The 21,082-nt window shown below is 61.2% G+C and overlaps 1 protein-coding gene across 4 annotated transcripts in view; it reads right to left on the bottom strand.

The window, feature by feature from the left end:
• Positions 1-21,082, bottom strand: part of SBK1 (SH3 domain binding kinase 1) — a 45,774-nt gene that overhangs the window by 3,387 nt on the left and 21,305 nt on the right. For 2 of the 4 annotated variants that reach the window (XM_075899058.1, XM_075899056.1), the window contains exons 2-3: positions 3,209-3,411; positions 2,455-2,657 (exon numbers count right to left, since the gene is read on the bottom strand). In XM_075899058.1, the coding sequence (XP_075755173.1) occupies positions 2,455-2,657; positions 3,209-3,411 (406 nt within the window). The other 2 variants (XM_075899055.1, XM_075899059.1) reach the window with 2 other exon arrangements.

The raw sequence follows: 21,082 nt of genomic DNA, 5'->3' as shown, positions 1-21,082 counted from the left end.
CCGTCCCGGCACCTCCCCTTGGCACGGCTCAGGCTGCGGACTCTCCAGGTTAAGTGCGTGAATTAAGGAGGGCCTACTGTAATTCCTTTCCAGTTCCTCCCCCAGGCCTCCACGTGCCTTGCACAGACACGAGCGTGGCACTCCAGAATGGTCCCTGCCCCGAGTCACTACAGGGGTCACCAGCATAGCGAGCTCTCCACATCTCCCCCACCCACATTTGGTACCGACATGGGCACTGACTCCGCAGGCCCTTGGGCGAGGGGCTCCATGCTCCCAGAGGGGGCAGCCTCCGGTGGAAGGGGCAGGGCAGGGCAGGGCCAGGCCAGAGAGCCCTCCATGCTGCCCCAAGCGTGTCGCCCCCCCCGCCCTTAGAGCCGCCCCACGCGTGTCCCCCCCGCCCTTAGAGCCGCCCCACGCGTGTCCCCCCCGCCCTTAGAGCCGCCCCACGCGTGTCCCCCCCACCCTTAGAGCCGCCCCACGCGCGTCACGCCCCCCCGCCCTTAGAGCCGCCCCAAGCGTGTCCCCCCCCGCCCTTAGAGCCGCCCCACGCGCGTCACGCCCCCCCGCCCTTAGAGCCGCCCCACGCGCGTCACGCCCCCCCGCCCCGCCCTTAGAGCCGCCCCACGCGCGTCACGCCCCCCCCCCGCCCTTAGAGCCGCCCCACGCGCGTCACGCCCCCCCGCCCTTAGAGCCGCCCCACGCGCGTCACGCCCCCCCCCCCCCCGCCCTTAGAGCCGCCCCACGCGCGTCACGCCCCCCCCCCGCCCTTAGAGCCGCCCCACGCGCATCACGCCCCCCCCCCCGCCCTTAGAGCCGCCCCACGCGCATCGTCCCCCCCGCCCTCAGAGCCGCCCAGAGCGCTGCGCTGAGCTCCAGTGGGTGTCTAAAGGGCCCTGGGCTCTGGCCGCTGATACTAGAACAGCAGGGGTAGCTGGGAGCCCGGGCCCCTTTGAATCACCGGCCCTCGGGGCAACTTCCCCCTTTGCCCCCCCATCAGCAGGCCTGGGTAGCGAGACGCCCAGACACCATGGACATTCCAGTCAGCCTCCCTGCTCTCCTACGCGGGCCTGGCCCCCTCCACTGTCACCCTCAAACACAGGGCGGGGCCCCTGCTCCCAGCAGGCAAGTGGCAGCCGGATCTCGGCTGAGGACTTTCTCCCGGAGCGGGGCCGTGAGCACGAGGCCGGAGATCCAGCTCAGCTCCAGCGCCGCCCATTCACCCCCAGACCGCGAGACCCCGCGCAGGGGCGGAGGGGCTGGCCGGGGAGGAGGGAGAAAGGTGCTTCGCCGAGGGGCTGTGAAGGGGAGGCGGTGGCGGCCATGCAGGACAGCGCAGCAGCGCTGGGCTCGGAGGAGGAGGCCGCGAGGTCCAGGGGGCTTGCGAGGGGAACAGGGCCGCTCCACCCAACGCAGGCCCAAGTCCTGGAGCACAAGCGGGGGCTGGTCCTTGGTGGAGAGGGGACCTAAAAGGCCTTCCCTGCGGCCTGGGCGCCCCAGCCACATGCCCCACAGAAGCGGAGCCGGAGCGCAGAAACCATCGTCACCCAGAAATGACGCCCGCGCTGGCTCCCGGCCTCCCACGGGCCCAGGGGGCTGCCAGGCAGCTGGGTGGGAACTGCCAGCCACTCGGGCGGGGGGGGGGGGGGAATACAGGTCCCCTTCTCTAGGGGACCACAGCCCAGGCTAGCCGAGGCCTCCCCCACCCCACACAGGCACAGTCTGTCGGGCCTTTGCTACTGCGTCCGTGGCAGCTGCATAATCGCATTGCCTTTTATTCGCTTTCCATTACGATTGCATTACACTTCCAATTCAGTTACGTCTAATTCGATTTGGGGAGATAGCTTTCTCCTCACCGGCCGCCCTTTCTCCTTCAGTTCTCTCAGGTCGGTCTGCTCCCCGTGCAGAGGGGGAACGCTGGGTGTGAGAGCAGACAGCCCCAGAGGATGACTAGGACCCCCGGGCACCGCCGACTCCTCCCTGCGCTCAGAAGGCTGGCGAATCTGTCGTTCGTTTTTGATCTTCCGCTCGCACCTTTCAGGATCCCAAAGCTCTCTGCAAATGCCGGAGCCAGACATGGCCTCACCCACCACTAAAATGCAGCCCCCTCTGGGGTGAGGCATGCCGGGAGTTTAACAGCGCGCAGCAATCCCAAGCAAAGGGTTAGCACAGGCCGTGATGCCTCAGGCACCCGGTTACAACCACAGGGCAAGCGGGAGCAGGAAGGTTGCCGTGACCCCAGTTCGTGTTTGACCCCCGTGAATATTTCCCAAGGACACAGGGTTCGGGTTTGCTGCCCCCAGGGTCAGGTGGACGAGCTCAGCATGGACGGGGTCTGCCGTCGCCCTGGGGCAGCAGGGGCGGGGAGGGCGCCAGTGGGCAGGAAGGGGTCTCTCGCGCAGGGGAGCCGTCCAAGGCCCGGCTCGGGGGCAGGCGAGAGGCGCCCAGGGCCGGTACCTGCGGCGGGATGATGTCGAAGAGGTCCCCCCCGGGCGCGTACTCCTGGGCGAAGACGTAGCAGTCCTCCGTCTCGAAGACCACGTCGAAGACCTTGATGATGAAGGGGCTGGAGGAGAGCGTGTTGGTGATGCTGAACTCCCGCAGGAAGTTCTTCAGCTTCGTCTTGCTCTTGTTCACGAACTTCAGCGCCATTTTGGTGCCTGCCGGGGAGAAGGCTCAGCCACGGGGGCTCCTCCCGCCCCAGGGAGAAGGGGGAGGGGGACCCAGCGTCCCGGTGAGAGCTCCCAAAGACATGCCCCCCGGCACGGGCACCACCCACGGCAGCAGGGCGGTCCCAGGGGGCGCTGCTCTCCATGGCAACCCAGCTCCGCGTGGCTCTTGCAGCGGCCTGGCCCACACCCGCCAGAGCTCTGGAGCGGAATGAATTTTGTTACGTGCACCGAGGATGGGGGGGAGCTTAGCGTGCGACACATCACCGTCATATTAGTGCACGTAACAAAATTCAGGCAGCATGGTGGGCCCAAGGGGGTCTGAGCAGGGGGGAGCTCAGGGCTGGGGCAGAGAGTTGGGGGGGCCAGAGGGGGAGGACTCCAGCTGGGGGTGCAGGCTCTGGGGAGGGGCTCTGGGCTGGGGTACAAGAGGGGGGACGTGCTCTGAGCTGGGGCCCCACTAACCGCCCTGGGCTGAACCTGAAACGGCCGCTCAGTTCCTCTGCCCCGGACGTGCCTCCCCCGCCCCGGCCGGGCCTCACCTGTGCTTTTGTGGGACACCAGGTCCACCTTGCCGTAGGTGCCCTTGCCCAGCTCGCGGATGAGCTCGTAGTGCTTGTGGACGTCGGTGCCGGAGAGGGTGCGGATGGCCAGCGACTGCATGTCCTCGGTGATCAGGGGCACCCCGCAGCAGGCCACCTTGCGCGCGGGCTCCTGCTCCACCGAGCCGGCGCTCATCGTCGCGCTGCAAGGCACAGAGCAGGTCAGGGCCCTGAGACAGACCCTGGGAATGGCTGGTGGGTGGGGGGCACAAGGGGGCCTGAGCAAGGAATTAGGAGTCGTTATTAATACGTGGCCTGTGGCAGTCCCTGCTGTGCTCGGGCGGGACGTGATTGATTGGGCGTAGGGCAGACACCACCTGGCGCGAGGACAGCCCGGTCCCCGGCACAACGACAGGACACGGGGGTGGGCCCCCTCCGTCTGGCCACTCCTGCACTTTGCCAGCCTGGTCCTAGTGCCCCCCTGGGCCTGCCCCCCTGCTCCAGGTGAGCCAGATTCGCTGGATCCCAATGGGCAAACACGGACCGTTCCGTCTGGGCAGCACTCCGAGTTGGAACAAAGCATCCAAGCGAGATTCCCGATGCGCAGAGCTCTCAGCCATTCACGCTGCCCGCCCCGGGGTGCCAGGCCCCTGGGGCTGTGCGCCCCTCCCCTGAGCGCTCTCGGGGCCCGGGCAGCCTTTGCGTGGTCCAGACGGGGCAGAATCCCAGACCCCCTTTCTTTCGCCAGCATTCCCACGGCTTACACCAATGTGCATTTTCAAGCATTTTTTTCAAACTCAAGGCACATTTTCCCCGGGGAGGGAAACAGGAGGGTTGTCAGAAGGGATTTAATGGCAGGACCCGTTGAGATTCAAAAAGGTGAGGTGTTGTGACCATTAACACACAGACTGTCAACAGCCCCTATCAAAACCTATGCAAATATCCCTCACGCCGGCGCTACTAAGTGCTCAAGCCGCCTTCCCTTGCTGTGTCTCTGTGCGTTTCAGTTCTCACCCTGAGCAGGGACAGTGACATCGACATCGAGCCAAACCTCCCAGAGTTAACGCGGGGTGTGTCCAGTGCCAAGCACCAGGGACGTCAATCCAGAACCCAGGCCCCCAGGCGTTACCCAAACACGACCACTGTCCCTCCAGCACCTCTGTCTCCAGCCAGCGCCCAGCGGCCTGTCTGAACTGGACAGCGCTTTTACCAGGACAGGAGAGAAGGATGTGGGGCGAGGAATTCACACCTCTTGTTGTCCCCTTCCCCCCCGCTCTGTTGTGAGCTTCCATGTATCCCGGGGGACTGTAATCCCTCTGTGGTTGGGGAGTCGGATGACTAGTTCCCATGGCTGCCCATTCCCACAGCAGCTAGGACTCCATTACACACCACGATGGGGTGCGTAGCCACCCGGGGCCCTGAAGGGGTTAATGACGTTCTGCAGCTGTACCTGGGGGGGGGGAGGGAGCCCGGTTTCACTGATCTCGAAGCCCAGCTGGGAAGGAGCAGGGCAGTTAGTTAAAAGCCAGGAAGCTGAGAGCAGAAGAGGGCTGCGAGGGGAGATGCTGCAGGCTGCGTGTGGGGACCCAGGGGGGAGAACAAGCACTGGGAGACCCGCCTTGAAAGAGGAGCCAACCCAGAGAAGCTGGGGCAAGAAGGCCCAAGAGAGGCAGGGTACAAAGAAGTCCAGGGAGCCAGCACCGAGGAATGGCACGGGGCAGCCCTGGGCTTGGAGGGTCCCCGCCGGACGGCACCCCAGTGTAAAGAGAGGGCCCAGATCCCCCCCTCACCGTCTCTGGGAAAGCAGCATGAGCCCCGTCAGGAGCCAGAGATCCGACGCGAGGGCTAGACAGTATTTATTGTCGGTGGAACTTTTTACCCCAGAGCAGCCAACATAAATCTTGTGACCTGGCCAGAGGGCCAAGATGGAGAGACACCACCGCAGCAATGGGGTGACCGCCAGTAGGGGGCGCCGGACGGGGAAACAGCTGCTCTGCCCCCCCAGGCTGCTGCGTGACCGCCTTACGCGCAGGCACATATAACCCATGCAGCTTTAGGACCCAGGTACACCGCTTACACAGTGAATTACCGGCACGTAGCAGCCTCCTGCCAATTACAGGAACTGGTGACGAAGCACAACCACCACAGAACACCCGAACTAGCGGTACCTGCACTATCGTTCCGGCATCTGCCCCACACCGCTCTGCGGTGACTGTAAAGTAACTCCCGCACCATTGCAGTCACTTGATTGTATCACCCACTGGGATGGAGCTGCCGGTTTCAAGGAGGCAGGCACCCGGCAGCCCCATGTGCAAAGTTCAGGGAGACCTCAAGAACTGAAAGGGAATTAGGCCCTTGCCTTCCTTCCGGCCACTTGGGCCTCGTGTGCTGCAGCCTGCAGCCCTGATCCTCACCAGGAGCTGCACTCGGGCGCCTGACGGTGTTTGCAGGAGGGGTAGGAGGGTTTTACAGGAGTTTGGAAGCTCTGCGGGTTTTAAGGCATTGATGTGCAGAAAGAAAACTCCGTCCGTGCGTCTAGTCACCCCGGATGAAGCCTCACACTTGAATGGGCAGTGAGGGAAAGTGATTAAAGTCATCGAGTAAGTGGCCAACAATTTACTGTTGTGAAATTCCTGGCAAGTTCTTAGCAGCTAGCAACACCATGGAGATGTGTCAAATGCCCTGCGGAGCATAAAGCTTCCATCCGGCAGAGTCCACGGGCTAGCCTGGCTGCTAAAATCCCCTGACCGGCCATAGCGCCGCGCTTCCTTGGGCCAAGCGCTAACGGCCCCTCCCCACACACGAGAGCCTAGCGATGGGAGAGACACAGAAGTGAAACGATTCGTGCAAGGTCGTGCTGTGAGCGCGTGGCGTGTAGAGGAGCACGGCCGGAGCCCTGGGCCGAGCTGGGCGAATAATGGATTCTGCGGTTCACCGGCAGTTCGGGAACATGGAAGAAAAATGCATTTGGGACCCACAGAAAACATTTTCTTTCCATGTGTGTTTTAATTTTAACCAATCAAAAAGTCGCGAGGGGACTGGCTTGGGTCAAACCCATTTTGTTTTGGTTCTTGAGCAATTACAAAAACGAGATGGAAAGAAGCGCTCCCGGCAGACGGAAAGGCTCCTTCGTCAGACTGTTTTGGGGGGGTTCCAACTGAGCCAGCTTGCCGAACGCGACAAAGTCACGAGCCGGTGCAGTGTCACCAATCTGCGTTTTTCCTCGAAAAAAAGTTTGGATCAAAAAAATGCTGGGCCTGATTCTCAGTCCTTCGCTCTAACCACCAGGCCACACTCCCATCTGTAGGCTGGGCAGGATGTGGATACAGAGCTGTAGGGAGCAGTGGATCCCATGGGGGCTCAATGGTCGGGGGGGGGGGCTTTACAGGGAATTTTGGTTTGGTGTCCAGTGTCCCCCTCAGCAGCTGCAGCAGGGCCGGGCTAGGGAGTGACTAGGTGTAAATCCATCAGCCCAGCCCGAGCCGGGACCCTGACCCCGGGTCGGTTCAGGACCTGATCACCTGGCCCTACCCAAAGACCCCGTCTGACTCCCCTGCTGGGGCAGGGGGCTGCAGGACTTTCCAAAAAGCCAGGTAAGCTGCACGAACTAGCCCCATCCATCTCCCTGCTCTGGATACGTCAGCGCGGGCGGCTGCCTGCAACGCCACACCTGTCTGCGGTCCCCGTGTCCTCTGGTAAAAATAGCACCCGCTCCGTCCGCCCCTGCTGTTCCCTGCAGCCTCGCCGAGACGGCAAGGGGGGGCCGTCGTACCGCAGCGCTGGCTGGCCCCGCGGCCCCCTGCTGGGAGCGGCAGGACAGGACTTCTCAGCTGTGCTGCGGCCGCACTACTGCATGCAGCACCTCCTAGGGGATGCAACGGGTACTGCAGCAGGTCCTAGGCAGCACCCTCCCCCTTGCAATGCTTCTGGTGGTGAGCTACAGGCCTCTCGTCCAGCCTTCCACTGGAGCTAGTGGCATCTGCAGCCTTCTCCACGCCCAGCCCCAGGGGTGCACGGGAGGATGGATCTGGGGCCAACTTGCTGGATTCGGGGACAGAACCGACCCTGCACTGACCAGCCTGAGGATGACTCTGGAATCTGCCGTGTCTCAGACATCAGGGCCGAGCTCCTCTGGGCAGCGCCTGCTCGCTCCCTAACCAGCTTTGAGGAGCACTGGGCCCTGCCTGGGCTCCCTGCTCGGTGCCCCCCTCTGGATCCCTCATTTTGAACCTCTGACCCCCATTCCTGGCCCCGTTACCCCACACTCACTTGGATCCAGAGCCCAGATGGCTCCGGTGCATACGGCAGCGTGGAGGCCTGCCAGGGGCGAACTCGGGGCACACTGGATCTGGCCCGCGGGCCGGTATTTGCCCACCCCTGGGCCAGTGTCTTAGCCACAAAACCCACCAGCCCCCGGAGTTTTGCTTTCCCTGCACAAAGATCAGCTCTGGCCTCCCAGCCGGAAGGGGCGTATTTCAGATCCAGGGAGCCGCTCCCCCAAAGCGAACTCCCCACCGGCCCATTCCAGCTGTGCCTTTCAGGGCGGCAGCCACCTCGGCAGAGCGCGAGCCTCTAGAAATGTGCACGGAGCATGCGCGGCCAAGACCGTACGCCCCCCCAACCACCCCGCTCTGAAGCCCAGGGCTGCCCACTGGCTCAGGACCCTCCCCGAGCTCCAGGCTCGGCCATCCTGCCGCCCCGCTGGCAGCTCCCCTCCGTGGGCTCAACAGCTTGATTGGTTCTTCCTACTCCTCAGCCGGCGGCTGTTCTCTGTTGGAGCAAAGGAACCATTTATCTCATTGACTAGCGAGGCTGATCCACCCACCGCTTCCTCGCTCCATGGCTGTGGTACGTATTTATAGACGGCGACAGTCTCCCCATGGCAGCTGTCTTCTCCCTCCCGTCCCTGCTCTCCAGCACCCCCACCAGCACCCGACCCGACCCCTGGCAGCCCGTGAGGCACAGGAAAGGCCCCCCCCACGGTTCCCCCAAAGAGACCTGCCCCGCTGCCAGTCTTCTCCCTGTTCGGTGACCCAGCCAGGCACATGCACACCAGAGACAGGCTGCAGCGGGCCTGGGGGAGATGGAAGGGAACGTGGCTGAGGAACGAGGGATGGGTCCCTGGGGTATCGGTGCGGTGCCCGACTGCACGGGCCTGGGGCAAACAGGAGACGGCTCCGAGCACCTCCAGATGGAGGCGACGTTCAAACGAGCCGCACCCCTGCCAAGCCCTGCACCAGGACCAGGCTTGGTACAACACAGGCCTGTGGGAATCTAGGCTGTTCCCAGGGCCTCGACCCACGCCGGGCCCCTGTCTGCCATTCCCACCCAGAGTGCAGCCTGGTCAGCCACGCGCCGGCCGAGCAGGAGCAGGAGTTGCTGATCTCAGGCTGGCAGGCCCACAGACCCACTGGGAACAAGCACCAAGCAGAGCTGGGCGAATAACGGATCTTCCAGGTCACTGGCGATGGCCAGAACCCAACAAAACGCAGCTGGGCCCCTCCCCGGAATGACTGGTTTTTAAAATGGTGAATCAAACAATACAAAAAAAAATCTGTTTCATATCAAACAAAACTTCGATCATTTTGAGGTGTGACAAAAACATTCCGCAGCTCTCAAGAAAACGGCAAAATGAAAAATCGCTTTCCATTGAAGAAAAACCCGGAAGGGTTGTTCCAAAAATCTCACCTCTTCCCCCCAGATTCTGTTGGCTTGTTTTTCCTCCCCCCTGAATCCATTTGATAAAATGGCCACAAATGCGCAAAGCCCAGTGGTGCCAAATCTGCATTTTTCCCCACCACAGAAAGGTTCAGTCAGAAACGTCCAGCCAGCAATCGCCCCGGCGAGCCCCGCTCTGCTCTCCGGCAGCCATGCCCTGCTGGGGGAAGACACCGTGGCCTGCACGCCTGCGGTGGAAGCCAAATTCACCCCCAGAGATGAGCTTTGCTTGCTCCATAGCCAGATTGCCCCTTAAAATTCCCCAGAGGGGCTGCAAAAGGTGCCTCGTACTGGGCTCTCCCCAAGCCCGGCTGTTCACCAAGACGGGGCTGCCAATATACGTGTTGCTGGGGGGCACTGCCCCCTCCCCGAGCCGCCCAAGGCACAAAGCTGGGGCAGCCACACGCCCACTGTTTCTCCTAGTCTGTCCCCCACACGGGCCAGCGGCTGATCGCCAGAGATGTGAGTTTTCTATAGTAACCCCCCAAATTCTCCAATTCAAATCCCCCCCATATATAAGCCTGTGGCTCTTCCGTGATTAAAATGAAACATTGAACTTTCGCTTGCCTCGCCACACTATCGAGAGGTATCAGCCTGATGGCCAGAGCCCTGCCGTGGTCAGCCCCAAGCTGACGGCGGTTCGGGCGATACGGCAAGCCGGAGAACGGGACGAAATGGTTCTACCGCACATGGATTTTTTTCCCCCACCAAATGTGAAAGCTAAAGCTTCTCTGTAAAAATGCAAATTCCACGTTCCCCCGTGGCAAGCGGATTTGCAGGCTCCCTGCTGATCACTCTTTAGAGCCGCGTCTGAAACGCTGCCTCGGTTGCCCCGTGACGCTTGTCAAGCTGTGTGACGGCTCCCAGTGAAACGTCCTATTTGAGGGCAAGGAGCAGCGCTGGAATCCGGCGAGACACAAAGCGGCTCTTTTTGGAACCGGGGGGAAACAACAATCACGCGCTGAATCCAGGTGGCCTTTCGTTGGCTTTCAAACACACCCGTTGCGGGCGGCGTAAGAGAGGGCCTCTTCCAGACCCTTCCCGGCCCCGCTCGCTCACCACTCGGCCCCACAGCCCCTCTGCGCCGTCTGGTTACAGGGAGCAGCCAGGCAAAGGCATTCTGGAAGCTACGGGCCCCAGCTCAACTTCCTTTCGTTCAGAAGCAGGGGTGGCCTGGTTTCCGCCTGCCTGCTGTTTAATTTTAACGTGGTTCTCGCCTGTTCGGTGGCGTGAGAAGGGCTCTAAATATAAACGCGGGGCAGCGGTGTCATGCTGGCTCTGCTCGGAGCTGGTCCCAGCAGCTATGAAACCCGGGGGACTCCGGCTGCTTTCCTTGGGGCTGTGGGGGAGCAGGGAAGCAAGCCCAGTCCTGTATCTGTAGGCCCAAACCTTCCCCCATCAGCCCGTCATCGCCCCCGGCCGTTCGGCTGTCTTGAATCAGTCCTGGTGGGTGTCAGAAAACACACACTGCCGGGGCCCCCTGCTCCCCAAAACCCCTGGGCAGGGCCAGGCGTGCTTGTGCACATGTGCAGAGGGGGATTCGCCCCGGAACGTGTGAAGAACAGTAACTCGCCCGAGGGGCCCCACCCTCCTTGCTCGCTTCCCCGGTTGGCAAGTCTCCAGCTGTGGAGCCCCGAAAGAGCGGAGCTACCATCTGTCCCCCTCTTGCCAAAGGACAAATCTAGGCTCCTGCCTTCTTCGGCACGGGCCGCTCTGTCTGGGGCTGACCTCCCTCTGCCCAGTGCCACGTGCACCGGTCCCCTGCTGCGCTATTAGCGCGCTGCCTTCATCTCATCCCACTGCTGGCACCATGGGGAGAGGGCTGCGCTGGGGCGAGCAGATTTAGGCGCCTGCTACCGGGCACGAGGGCAGCGACCCCCTGCAGGCTCCGAGGTGCAGACTGAGACGTGTCCGGTCCCCAGAGATGGCCCCACCGCCTAATCTGCTTTTCCATTTCCGCCTTCCAGGATTCACCATTTGACTCCCCATGCACCGGTGTGAAGCAACGCAGGGACTAGAGACAGGCAGGAAACCCAGACGATCTATCCCCCAGCCACCAGAGACAGCCGGTCTCCCTGCAACAAGCCTGGTGTATTTCAGCTCTGCCAATAAATAATCGGCAGCTCGTTAGCAGCTCCTTGAGGGCCCTGGAAACCCTGGGACAAAAGCTCCGGCAGGTCCCGGCAGAGAGGGGCGGAGCGTCTGCTTGTCAATAACGGGGAGAAACTTCAGCGCCAGGAACTCCCTGATCATTCGATGGAGTCAAAGTCGATGGGCTTAGCGCTGGATCTCGCACATGGCCACCTGCATCGTGCCAATGGCTACATCCCAGGGAGGCTTGGTGGGGGGGGCAGGCGCTGCAGAGGGCCCACCCACCCCCGAGCTCTTCGGGCCTCAGTCGACCCAGCCAGAACCCGGGCGCATGGCAGGAACCGGGCGGGGGTGCCAGGGAGAGCGCCGGCAGGGAGCGAGCGAAAGGGAGAAACCCTTCTCTGACCCCCGCTGCGGACGGCGTGAAGGGCAGCGGAGACCAGGGACAGGGCCAGAGCCCTACTGTGAACAGCCACAGCTCCACCGCGGCCGAATGGGGAACGGCAATGGCGCTTCCGTTCCATCTCCGTGCTCCCCCTCCCCAGAGCCAACTGCGCTGCGACTGGCACACCCCTTCCAGCCGGGGCCTCCCCACCAGCAAGCGCCCCCCTGCCAGCCCCGTCCGGGAGGGAGCAGCCCGCAGAGGGAGAGCCCGGAAGGGAGGGGCTCAGCCCCCATTGCCAGGAAGAGAAGCCAGGGCCCTCGGTCCGCGCTTTGGCCCCCCGCCTGGAGTCCCCCCCGCAGGGTTTTGCTGCCCGTGGGCTGGCCTGTCTGCTGCCTCCCGAGCGCCTCCAGCCGGTGCCGTGCTCCCTTCGCCCCTCGCCAAAGCCGGGAGGCGTCGGCTAGAAAACGACCCCGGCCCAAGCTGCTGGCAGGAGCCGGCCTGAGCAAAACGGCCTGTCCTGGGCCAGCTCCAAGGGGCCCACCGCCCCGGCAAAGCTCTGCCCCACGGCCTCCCAGCAGCGCCTCCCTGCCCCACACGGCTGGGCTCTGACGGCCCCTCGGCGGGTGCATGGCCTGGAGCGCAAGGGCCATACCCCGTGTCCCGCAGAGGGCAGGAGGCTCGCGGCAGAAGGGCCCCCTCTACCTGCAGTAGCTGGGGGATGGGAGGAGGCCCATTGGCACCGGGACCCCTTGGCTCCCACCTCCCGTTGCCATGAGCGATGGAGTCCTATGCCCAGGGCGGCGGGCACTTGTCGTGAGCAGGGCTGCTGCCCGGAGCCCGGGTCACACAACGCCCCCCGCCACGTGGAGCAGACTGGCAGGGGGTCCGTGAGCTCAAGGGACCCTGGAGCACCCAGGGCCCGATCAGGAACCACCAGCATCGCCAGGCAGGACTCAGGGCCCCAGCGCTGCTCAGCATCGCCAGCTGGTCTGGGGGCGCTGGGGATGGTTGCAGACGCCCTGCGGGCTAGGGACAGGGGCCGCTCTCACTCACCCACGGCACAGGGAGGGCGGGTGATTCGGCACCTGGCTCCTGACTGGGCTTGAGAAACCCCAGCTGGGCCCCCCAGCAGCGAGGCAGACCCGGAGAGCCAGGGCGAGCGGCCTGAGCACGGCGCACAGGCCCGAGGGTTGCTGGCAGGGAGCGATAGCCGCCGGGGTGGAGTTCTGTGGACAGCAAGAGCCAGGTGCCCAACTCCCATTGGCTTTCAATAGTCAGCAGCCCCCTCTCCAGGGCACGTCTCGAATGGTCACCCCTAGGTCCGTACTGCAGTGGGGCGAGCGCGCCGCTCTGGGGCCGGTGGGCTGCTCCGTGCTGCTCGCTCTGAAGAGTCGGGGTCGCTTCGCAGGGCCCCAGCCCAGCCCCGGCCCTCGGTGAATTTCTCTCCCGGCAGGGATCTCAGCAATGCACCCGCCTGTCACGTGAGACCCGCGGCGCCTCGGCTCCTCCAGTCCCCGGCTTCCGTCTCAGCTTCTCTCTTCCCCCCGAGCCCCAGAGGCGCTGGCTGAAGCCCCACCTGGTGGTTCTGGAAGGGGGGGGGGGATTATGTAGAGGGACCCACCCCCCCTTAGCAAGCCTGCAGAGCTGCCTCACCTCTGAGGCGTTCCTCACACACAGGGGGCCTCTGCGCACAGTGACTGGCCTGAACCTACTCCGCAAAGGCTGGGAACGGGCCAGCTCCAGCCCCCATGGGGACAGGGAAGGGAGGCACAGCTGGGGGCGGGGGGGGGGGCAGGCTGAGTCTCTGCAGAGCAGGGGTCTAGTCTCGGTTTGATCCCTCACCCGCTGTGTGATCCAGAGCAAGTTGCTTTTGCTGCTCTGTCTAGAGCCATTTCTCGCCCCGAGCTTGGACAGCTCCTAGTGCTGGGCGCCGAACAGCACAAATAACCCCAGGCCAAGCGGGCAGCCCTTCCAGCTGGGCTCCCCACCCAGCACTGTCTGCACCGGTCCCTCCGCGTGCTGCTGAAAGGAGAGACCCCGGGGGGTTTATCCCACTCCCCGAGGGCCTGTTCTGTGGGCAGCTGGGCTGTGGAATCTGTATTCGCTGGGGGGTTCAGGAAAGCTGCCAGACCCCTGCCCGGCAGCCTGAGGGGTCTGCCGTCTGTCTCTCACGGGGTGCAGGCAGGCTCCACACAACAGCTCTGCCAGTCCCGACGCAGAGGGACCAGCCAGGGGGATGGGAAGGGGCCACAGCATTCATGGGCTCCTTGCACGCTGCCCGTCAGGCTCCGAGGCGGGTGTGGGTCTCCGTTCTGGGGCCTCTTGCCTGCCTGGGATGGGGCTGTAGCCGCTGCAGACAGAGCATGAGGATTAGATCAGACCCCAGAGTTCAGTCTGGACTGGAACCAAGCACTGCACTAATCAAACAATAAGAGGGAAACACAACTCATTCATGTCACCGCTCCAAGCAGCTGGTCAGGGACCGTCTGTCTGTCCAGCACCTAGGACAATGGGACCAGGGGCCATGCCTAGAACTCCCAGGGCATCACAACAGAGCTTTATAACCCTAGAAACCCAACTGCATTGTTCAGAAGCAACACAGCAAAAGGGCACCGGTATGTTGCTACTCACAAGCATCGACTGTATTTTCAAAATCAGTTCCAAAATAGCAATCCCCCAACATTTCAAAGATTCTTAAAAAAAAAAAAAGCCAGGAAAAAAATTAGGATGATCACCAAACTTCATTCTGATTTTGATTTTTTAAAACTTTTAAAACAGCCTTTTATACAAAAAAACCCTGACATTTTTGGTAACAAAAAGATGGAACTGTCACGTTCCCAAAAAAGGATGAAACCGGAAGTTCTGACATTATCAAAATGCCATCTTCTGTTTTCTAAACAAAATTTCAACACAGGTGTCCCAACTGCTTAATTTTCAAACAAAAACGCATTTTGGGGCAAAAACGATTTTGATGAAAAAAAAAATCTCCAACCAATTCTATTCATTTTTCCATACAAATACTATTAGACAAATTCTTACCACTGGAGATTCTTGGGCTCCTTTGTGTCTTAAGGTGCAGTCAGTAGCTATATAGATTCATAGATGGTTGCCTGACTTAGCCTTCCACCCTGCTGGGTTTCCCTCCCCCCAAAATAATTATACTTTGTACCTTCCTAGCAACTTCCATCTGACAGCTCATTACACACATTAATTATTTCAATTCTCACAGCAGCTAGATTACATTTTGCAGAGGGGGAAACTGAGGCCCAGAGAGACAAAACCATTCGCCGAAAGTCACAAGCTGAAACGGAAGCAGACCCAAGAACAGAACCCAGGAGTCCTGCGAGGCAGCGCTATTTGTTAAGCCACATCCCCTCCTCCCTCCCTTTTCAGCAGCAACCTTCTCTGTAGGTCACATCACGGTAGCTTTTCTTTGTGTAATGCTTTGTGTTTTCCTTTCTTCCTCTTTGTTCTATAGACGCAGCTACAACCTTTACTGTCGTTTGCTTTGTTACACACACACACACACACACACACACACACACACACACACTGCTGTGATACACACACACACACACACACACACACACACACACACACACACACACACACACACACACACACAGCTGTGATGCTGACAGCAATCACCTGGCCATCTGGGGACTGGCCATCATTTTTGCAAAAATTATGTGACAGCAATTCCTGGTGGGAACTAACAGAGTCACCACACTGTGTCCAGCCACCAACCCCCCTCCCCCTCGCCTCTGACTGTTCCCCTCTGTCCCTTATCCGAGGGACATGCTGATCTCAACCTTCCAGCCCCATCTCCATGACGACAGATTCTTGAAGGCAAATTCTCAGTAGGGATGTTAACAGGTATTCGGTACCCAGGGAGACGCCCCACCCAGGGCTGGGTGCAGCTGAACCCCCCCCCCCCACCACCACCTGCCCACATTTAATCAGTTAAATATTAACTAATTAAAGGGGATTTTACATCCCTAATTCTCAGATGGTGAAATTGGTCCCAACTGCTCAGCTCCTGGAGTGCCACCAATTGAAACCTACAGGATATTTGGGTCCCAGTTTCTCACCGGCTCCCTTCTTGGGACGGTCGGTCTCAGGCCACCACCACGGCCAATTTCAAAGACCCTGCTCCAGTACACCCTGGAGAACCCCTGCCAGCTCTCTCCGGTGCAGATCTGGCCCCCTACCATAGTACAAGTAGAACCTCTCTAGTCCGGCACCCGACCGGTGCTGAAGCAGACAATTTGCCAAACCACAGGCTGTGCAGATTGTCCAGCAGCATCACCAACACTCCCATGGCTTGCTGCTCTTAGAAGACATTTCGGGGACATTAGAGCTAAAGGACAGCTCAGAACACCGAGAGCCAGGACCGGGGGCTGGAAACAAACTTTACGGGACCACAGGAAACTTGGCCACACCTGTGATAAGTGGGCACCCGGCTAACTCACATCATACCGGAGCCCGGATGTTGCCAGATTAGAGGGTGCGGGTTAGAGAGGTTCAGCCTCTTTTTAAATATATTGATGCTCACAGCAGCCCTGGGAGGAGGGACGTGCCATCACTTTGCACCTGTGCCCCAGAGAGATTAAGTGGCCTCCCCAAGGTCACACACAAGTCTGTGGCAGAGAAGGGGATTTAACCCACATGACTGGAGTTCGGGGCTCATTCCCAGGCCACTGGGTCTGGGTTCCATTCCTGCTCATGGACTATAGGATCTTCCGCTGTCATTGGCCAATGAGGTTTGGAACACGGCTTCCTTTGGTAACTCAGAATCGGCTTTTGTGCCCTAGGATTCATCCCGTAAGCCCAAGAGAGCAGGGTGTGCAGTGCAAACAGCCACAAGCAGAAACACGGCAGTACAGCTCTCCGAAGACATGGGCAAGCTACGGATGTTGTACTTAATTAACTGATTGGGAGTGTAGGGGAAAACCTCTTCGGTTCATAATTATGGTATCACGACAGCCCAGCCAGTAAGATGTCTCAGATCCTAACTGGCAGCTTGGCCGGCCAGGGGCAAGCAGAGTAACTCAGCCGGGCAGGTTGTATGACCAGACAGCACCACACTGGGGCAGCCAAAGGGCCCACCCAGTCCCCCGTCACTAATCCCAGGTGGCTCCGAGGAAGCTATAATCCGCACTACCCACAGAGAGCACCTACAGATACAATATCCCGTAAGGCAACATTTCTTCCTAACCCCAGCTGATGTCATGAAGCACGCTGACTGAGAACCCCCACAACCAGTAGCACAGCCAATCCTATTCTTATTCTGTTTGCCTTGACTCTTATATGGCTCATGTCCCGCATATCTGAGCAGATCAAAAGATTTATACCCCGGAAGATAGAGAAGTATTATGTCCATTTCACACATGGGAAACAGCAGCACCAAACGATTGAGTGACTTGACAAAGGTCACATGGAAAACATGTGGCAGAGTCCAGAACTGAAATTAGATTGACTGGGTCTCATTTCAAGACCATCCTCCTTGCCCTGTATAAGACCTAATCATTGATTAATCTTGCTCCCGTTTTACTCTGTGATATCCTCCAACAGGGGCTTCCGAGCTTACCCCCTACAGGCAGCTCTCGTCAGCCCTTTTAAAGTACACTGCCTTTTAATTTGCAGTAGCCTTGTGTGATGGGGAACTAGGGTCGTACAAGTGGCACTCACTAGACCACACTAAAAAGCGAATGTGGTGCTGCCCAAGGTGGTAACATTTTCTGCGTTGTTCTCCAGCTCCTTCCTATGTCCTGCCAAGACCCAGACCGCTCCTCCATTTTCCCTGATGTGAGAGAATTCTCTGGAGAAGTCCCAACCGATCCAGACCTTTGAGGAGTTTCAATGATCCCCTGGCAAGGACTGCAGGTTGCCTGCAATAGCAGGGCAGCGTCCTCCATTCCTTCCAAGGGGCACAACTCTGGCATTTCTCTAGGCTGAATTCCACGTCCCCTGTCATTTCAGATTCTTCCGGAGCACCTCAGAAAGCCTCCGCGCCACGTGAAAGCCCATCGGGCCGGATTCCAGTCACACCGCCAGCAATCTGGTGCGACTCCTTGTAGTCAGTGCAATTACACAGGACGCTCTCTATCGCGCTGTGTTGGGAGCACGTCCCCATGGCGATACGCAGCCCCCTTTCTAGGTTAACTGACGTACTGAACTCGGGTCCCAGTCCAGACCCTTGGGGATTCCATATGTAGCATCCCGCTGGTGAGATCCCTTCACTTCCCAGCTCAGCTTTTAATCAGGAACAGGACTCCACCATTCTCCCCGGGGTTACCAGGTACCGTGAACAGCAGCGTACGGGAGCCTCCACAAAAGCTTTGGCCAGAGCAAATGACTGATTTCCTCCTTTCCTGCCCTACCCGCTGCTTTATCCTTCACTGCTCCCCAGGCATGTTCCTGATCATTCCCCCCCCCCCCCGTCCCTGCTGTGTCTCAAGCCCCCCATGCTGACCTGCAGCTGTGATCTTTAACAGGGCAGCCCCTTTGCCTGAAACTGTTACACCTTCCTGGGTAAGTTCTCCTCCTCATCACCCCCGCCCCGCGTGGCGGCCCCAGCACTGCGCTAGCCCATGCTACCAGATACGTACTGCCACTGAGCCTGTCTTCTGCAGTCCGCTGGCTGACTCCCTACCTGCTGGCTGTCCAACCCTTTGCTGCCCTGCCCTCACTCATTAAGAGCCCCATGAACTCAGCCCCTCCCCTCATCCACACACTGGAGCTTATCTACCCCCTGTCCATGGGACAGGGGATCTCCCAGCAAACAGTCTAGATGGGGCTTGGGCCTGCCAGGAGGGCAGGGGACTGGACTCGATGGCCTCTCCAGGGCTCTTCCTGTTCTAGGGTTCTATGATCCTAGGTAAGTCCCTACCCTAAAGCTCCAGTGGTCTCACCGGCCAGCGGTTGGCTGGTTGGGGGGAGGAATTACCCTCCTCAGCCTGTGCCACAGGGCAGCTCCCCGACCCGTCCTCTTCTGGCTTCTCTGATCATTGCCCGTCCCGACGCTGGCTTCACCAGAGGGTAACCGGCAGGCCCCTCGCTCCCAGGAGCCTGATTCTCCGTGAGTGCAGCACAAGCACAAAAGCCTGGTGCCAATGCACGGCGGCGGGGGATCCGGCACACGAGGTACATCGCCCTGCTGCCCATCGGGAGCTCGGCAGCCCGGAGCACCTTGCCTGGCGCCTCCCATCTGCAAGGGCAACGTGGCCGCCTGGTACGCAGGTGCCAGCGGGGGCCCGCAACTGGGTCCTGCAAGACTGTAACCGACTCCGACTCCCGCCGTCTAGCCCAGCGATCGGCTCCTTCCGCTGCCCCCCGCGGAGCAAGCGAAACCCCAGAGCCCAGTCGGCTCCCGCCTGCCTCGCCCCCCCGCACTGCCCAGGTCACCCTCCCGCCTGCCCCGCTCAGCCCGGGGGAGCCGCCTGCTTCCCTCCGGCTTTGTATTCTTCCTGCCTTCTCCAGCCCGATCCCTCGGCTCCTTCCCTGCCACATCTCCCCAAGTCACCTCTGGTCACCGCCCTCCATCGACTCCCTGTGCTCCGAGCCATGACAGCCAGGCGCCCCCTGGTGGCCGGCGCTGGCCACTGACTGCTCAGAAGGCACGCCAAGAGAGCTACAGCCCCCCAAACTTTTCCCCAGTCCTTCCCCGCTGATTTCCGCTGCCACTCAGGCTCCAGCTCCTTTCAATCATGACTCACTCCGGTTCCTCTCCGGCTCCCAGTTTCTCTACAGGGACGGATGCCAGCTCAGACTGCTTGGTTCCTTGACAACCCAGCCCAGCCAAGCAACGGGGCGGTCCTCTCCTCCCAGGCGGGGAGGCCACCCCCAAGGAGCCGGCAAAGCTGAATGACAAGCAGTACCCCCCAGCCGGAAGAGACCACTCCAGGGCCATCCGGAAGAAACAAAAATAAACCGCCACGCACGTCACAGCCCCACCAGCTGCACTCCCTGGCTCACCAGCTACCCCAAGCAACTGAATAGCTGGGCCACCTGCGAAGGCTGAACCCAAGGACTGAGTCAGAGGAGCTCAAGAGCTGTCTCGCTCTCCAGCACGTGCCTGGCGAGGCGAACATCCTGCCACGCGTATAGGTGGTGCTGGGTGGCCCAACAGGCAGGCACGTGGCCACGCCCTGCTCCAATGACCCCAGGAGAGGTCACCAGGCAGAGGCATTATGGCTCCATTAACAGCTATTTACGGCATGTTGTTTGCCAGAAGAAACAGGCCTGGCCGGCTCTCCAAGTGCCCAGCCAGGGAGATATTGCTATGGAGGGAGGGATATGCCCCTTTGGAAAACACCCCGGTACAGGGCACTTACCCAGCAGGCGAGGGGGGGGGAGAAGAAGGCAGGCCATCTTTGGGACAGGGATTCCAGCAGGGCTGCTTGTAGCAAATGATTCTTCCAGAGGGGTTTGCAGCCCAAACACCAGGGCGTCTGAGCTCTTTCGGGAGCATTACACAGACTCTGGGGAAGCACATGGGCGCCCCAAGATCTAATCCCGCCTCCTGCTCCTCGCACTCCCCCACCCCGCCTCAAGCCAACCCTTGGAATCCATGCAGCTAGCTGACAAAGTTTCAGGCAGGGATCTACAAAAGGGCAGGAAACAAGGGATCAGAGAAGTCGCCCCAGGCAGGGCTGAAAATTCCCTGCTAGAACAAGCATAAGAATTTAAGGCAACAAAGGGGGGGGGGTACCTGAGACCAGCTGGAAGGGCCTAAAACAGACTAAGGGAAGGGCAGGGGCAGAGAGGACAGGGCGGGCAGGCGGCTGTGAGAGGCAGATGTGCAGAATAGCAGGACCTTGACCCGGCTGGGAACACGTCACCTCCAGCGTCTGCCCTGGTGCCAGGGCCGATGGGCAGCAAGGCTGGATGGAAGAGCCCAGGTCAGACAGGCGGGCTGGGCCAGTCCTGGGAGTGGAGGGACAATAGGATTTGCCCCTGGTGCTGCTGCCAGTTCACTGCCCCCCGCCCCCCCGCAGAGCCCCGATGGAGCCGGGCAGACAGAGCCGGGGGGAGGGGGTTCTGTGCGGGGCTGGCGCCGCCGAGCCATGGAGGGGGAGGGGGCCCGGCTTGGCGCACGGCAGAGACACAAAGGAAAGGGCCTCGCAGCCCAAGCCCCAGGGGCTGGAGCGAGCCCAGCCCAGCCTGCACCTGCCTCCGCCAGCAGCATTCGCCTGCGGCCGCACCCTGAGCACCGGCTGCACGGGGGGGGGACACAGGGCGCTGGGGGGGGACACAGGGCGCTGGCCGGCGGGGGGCTCCCGGACCTAGGGGGGGGGGGACACAGGGCGCAGACCGGCGGGGGGCTCCCGGCGATGGGGACGGGGGGTGACACAGGGCGCTGGCCGGCGGGGGGCTCCCGGCGATGGGGAGGGGGGGTGACACAGGGCGCTGGCCCGGCGGGGGGCTCCCGGCGATGGGGACGGGGGGTGACACAGGGCGCTGGCCCGGCGGGGGGCTCCCGGCGATGGGGACGGGGGGTGACACAGGGCGCTGGCCGGCGGGGGGCTCCCGGCGATGGGGACGGGGGGTGACACAGGGCGCTGGCCGGCGGGGGGCTCCCGGCGATGGGGAGGGGGGGTGACACAGGGCGCTGGCCCGGCGGGGGGCTCCCGGCGATGGGGGATGGGGAGGGGGGGTGACACAGGGCGCTGGCCCGG

Source organism: Pelodiscus sinensis, chromosome 16, assembly GCF_049634645.1.
Source record: "Pelodiscus sinensis isolate JC-2024 chromosome 16, ASM4963464v1, whole genome shotgun sequence".
Classification (NCBI taxonomy): Eukaryota; Metazoa; Chordata; order Testudines; family Trionychidae; genus Pelodiscus; species Pelodiscus sinensis.
This window is presented reverse-complemented; position numbering and strand designations above follow the sequence as displayed.